This window comes from Meleagris gallopavo, unplaced genomic scaffold (assembly GCF_000146605.3).
Source record: "Meleagris gallopavo isolate NT-WF06-2002-E0010 breed Aviagen turkey brand Nicholas breeding stock unplaced genomic scaffold, Turkey_5.1 ChrUn_random_7180001922305, whole genome shotgun sequence".
Classification (NCBI taxonomy): domain Eukaryota; kingdom Metazoa; phylum Chordata; class Aves; order Galliformes; family Phasianidae; genus Meleagris; species Meleagris gallopavo.
In genome coordinates, this window is record NW_011184982.1 from 923 (window position 1) to 3,851 (window position 2,929).

The 2,929-nt window shown below is 53.2% G+C and overlaps 1 protein-coding gene across 2 annotated transcripts; it reads right to left on the reverse strand.

Moving 5' to 3' along the window:
* Positions 1 to 322: 322 nt before the first annotated feature.
* LOC109364798 lies at positions 323 to 2,852 on the reverse strand. Of its 2 annotated transcripts, XM_019611399.1 has the most exons (4): positions 2,297 to 2,852; positions 1,792 to 2,167; positions 1,617 to 1,677; positions 323 to 1,448 (listed from the first exon to the last, which is right to left on the reverse strand). In XM_019611399.1, the coding sequence occupies exons 2-4, from the start codon at positions 1,876 to 1,878 to the stop codon at positions 595 to 597; spliced, it is 1,002 nt and encodes a 333-aa protein (XP_019466944.1). In that variant the 5' UTR covers positions 1,879 to 2,167; positions 2,297 to 2,852; the 3' UTR covers positions 323 to 594. The 2 variants fall into 2 exon arrangements, with proteins under 2 accessions (XP_019466944.1, XP_031413519.1); XM_031557659.1 differs by lacking the exon at positions 2,297 to 2,852 and having other exon boundaries at positions 1,792 to 2,246.
* Positions 2,853 to 2,929: the final 77 nt, after the last annotated feature.

Here is a 2,929-nt window from a genome sequence, read left to right on the forward strand (position 1 = left end):
GCCAGCAAGGCACACACACCAACACCGTTTGCTCACTCTGCGTGCTCTGTGGGTGGCAGCTAGCTGCTGCCCTCCCTGAGGCTACTTATGGCCAGGTAGCCTGGTCCATGGTGGGCAGTGCTGGCTCCATCCACGCGAGCTCGACAGCCCGCCCACAAGCTGCCAACCCTCTGACACAGGCAAAGCACTTTTGCCGGCTTCAAGAAGCCCCCAGAAGAGCATTTCATCGGCCCTTTTTGCTTCAGATCCCTTCCCCAGTGCAGTCTTACACGCTCTGAAACTGTTCTTTGCAGAGAGAGTTTGCTCTTATTGCTAAAAGTCAAGAAATAAGGATAACAATTCTCTGAAGGCTAGCGTGTAAAATTTAATTTTATTAAATTATCTTTTTAAAAATCTGAAAGATCTCAGTCTGAAATGGTAGGATGCAAATGATGATCTTAGAGCTGAGATTCAGTTCTCTACTAATATGTCAACTATAAAACCGTGACAATGAAGGCAGAGTTGAGGCACTGGCAGGTTTCAGTTCTGCTGTCTCCTTTTCTCCAGGCCTGAAGCTGGTCCTGGTGTTGGTTCTGCAGCTGCTCAGGCTTCCATCTAGACTCTGCGAAGTGCTGGGGAAGCTATACAATACTCAGAAGGCCTCTTGGCCTTGCTCTTGCACCAGCATTCCCCCTCCTCTGTTTGAAGGATGTTCTCATGCATGTTCGTCCCTTTCACTGGTGGCAGCGTGCAGGAAGAGGTATCCGGTGGTTGCTCTTCATTTCCGCCGCCTGACTTGTAGCATTTGTTGTTAGTGTTGGATCGTTTTAGGGACACCAGGAGCTGCCGGTACAGCCCTTCCATAGCGAGCATGTCTGATTTCTCTGTGCTCCTCTTGTCACGGAAGCCAGAGTTGAAGGGCTGGCAGGCTTCAGTTTTGCCATCTGCTTTTCTCTCCAGGCTCAAAACTGGTCCTTGGGATGGTCTTGCTGCTGCTCCTGGTTTCTTGTGCACTTTGGGAAGTGCTGAGGAGAGCATACGCCAAAAAAGCCTTTTGGTCTTGTAGTCCCACCAGCGTTTTCTCTCCTCTGTTTGAACGAGGCCCTCCTGGAAGACCATCCCTTTCACTGGTGGCTTTGTGAAGTTAGAGATCTCAGGTGGCAGGTCTTTAACTCCACCGCCTAGCCTAGGACGCTGACTGAGCGTCCTGGGGGTCCCGCGTGCCACCAGAACCTGCGGGCGCTGGTCCTGTCTGGGAAGCCTGACAGGTTTCCCCGCAGAGCTCGTGGTACCAGTGGCAGAGTCCATGTGAAGAGAGGGGCACAGACTGCGCAGCAACAAAGGCTGGGTCTTTCCTGGCTGCACGGGATGGGGCAGGATGGGACTGCCCTGCCATCGTGACGCTTGCTGCTGGGAGCAACGTGGCCTGCACAGGGGGCTCCTGTGCCTGCCTGTCTGCCTCTCAGCACCTGTAAAACAGGGAGCGGGCCTTAGCCACAGTAGAGCAGGGGGCACAGGGGATCTTCCAGGCCCACCCAGCCTGGCTGCCACGTGACAGAGGCTGGTACGAAGCTTGACTTCTCCCAGAGGGCTGGTCCTGCCTGGGAATGTGCCAGGCTGACCCTCAGGGGACTCACCTGACTTTGATGCCACCACTTGCAGCCACCATGTCCACCATTGCCGGCGCCGGTCAGAACCCTGCGGGCACATGAACGTGGCACAGTGAAAGGACTTGCGGGGCAGCCCTCACCCCCCACCCCAAAGCCCTGAGTCACCTAGCCTCAAGTGACTCCCATCCTCAAATTTCCCTACCTGTCGGCGCCAGAGAGGGGTGAGCAGAGACAGCCCAGCCACCAGGAGCAGGAGGCTGGGGATAAGGAGAAAGCTGTCGACAACCATCGCTCAAAGCTGGTCACGACCGCACTGGGAGAGACAAAGTGCTGGCCGCTGGCTCACATGGGCAGCGCCGTGAGATCATAGTCCGGTGGGTGGGGATAACTCTGTGAGGTCACAGCCCATATGGAAGTAGGCTGGCAGTAGCCCCCAGCATGGGGATGGGGGGAGTTACGGACATAACTTGAGTATAATAAATAAATACATAACATTGGAGCTTTGACAACAAGTGAACACACGTACCAGTTTGGGGACCATCCTTGACATGCGCTGCTGCCATCCTTACTTCAAACACCTGAGTCAGGCACAAGTTAGAATGGGAAAGCGGTTTTAGTTTGATTTTAGTTCTCACTATCCAAGTTCTTTTTAATGGGTAATTAAACGAATCCTCTTCAAAATGAAACTGCTTTGTGCAGAGTTGTACCTGGTGTGTGACCTTCCCCTCCTCAGCTGAGTTGTTCCGTCATATCATTCACCCCACCACTGTGAGGAGGGTAAGCAAGAGAGCAGTTGAGGGGCGGGGGCGTGGCAGTCAGGGTCAGTGCCCCCACAGCTTCAGGATTCTCGTAAGGTAGCATTCCAGGCACTGGTATAATTGCTTATTTCTGAGCAATGCAGATCTAGGCTCCTCAGGACAGCCTCCAGCACTATAGACAGAGATAAAGAAGGCATTTAGTAACTCCGCCTTCTCTGTATCTTCTGTTACCAGGGCACCCACCTCATTCATCAGTGGGCCTACACTGCCCCTAGTATTAGTTCTGTCTGCAGTGTACTTGAAGAAGCCCTTTCTGTTGTCCTTGCCCGCTCTTGCCAGGTTAAACTCTAAGGAGGGGCTGAGCTTTCCTAGTTGCCTCCCTTCATCCTCTGACAACAGTCTTATATTTCTCCCAGGAGGCCAGCCCTCCTTCCATGATCTGTAGACTCTCCTCTTCCACTTGAGTTAGCCCAGCAGTTCCCTCTTTAACCACGCAGGTCTCCTGGCTCCCTTTCTTGACTTCCAACCTCTTGAGATGCTCTGATCATGAGCTTGGAAGAAGCAGTGTTGAATGCTAACCAA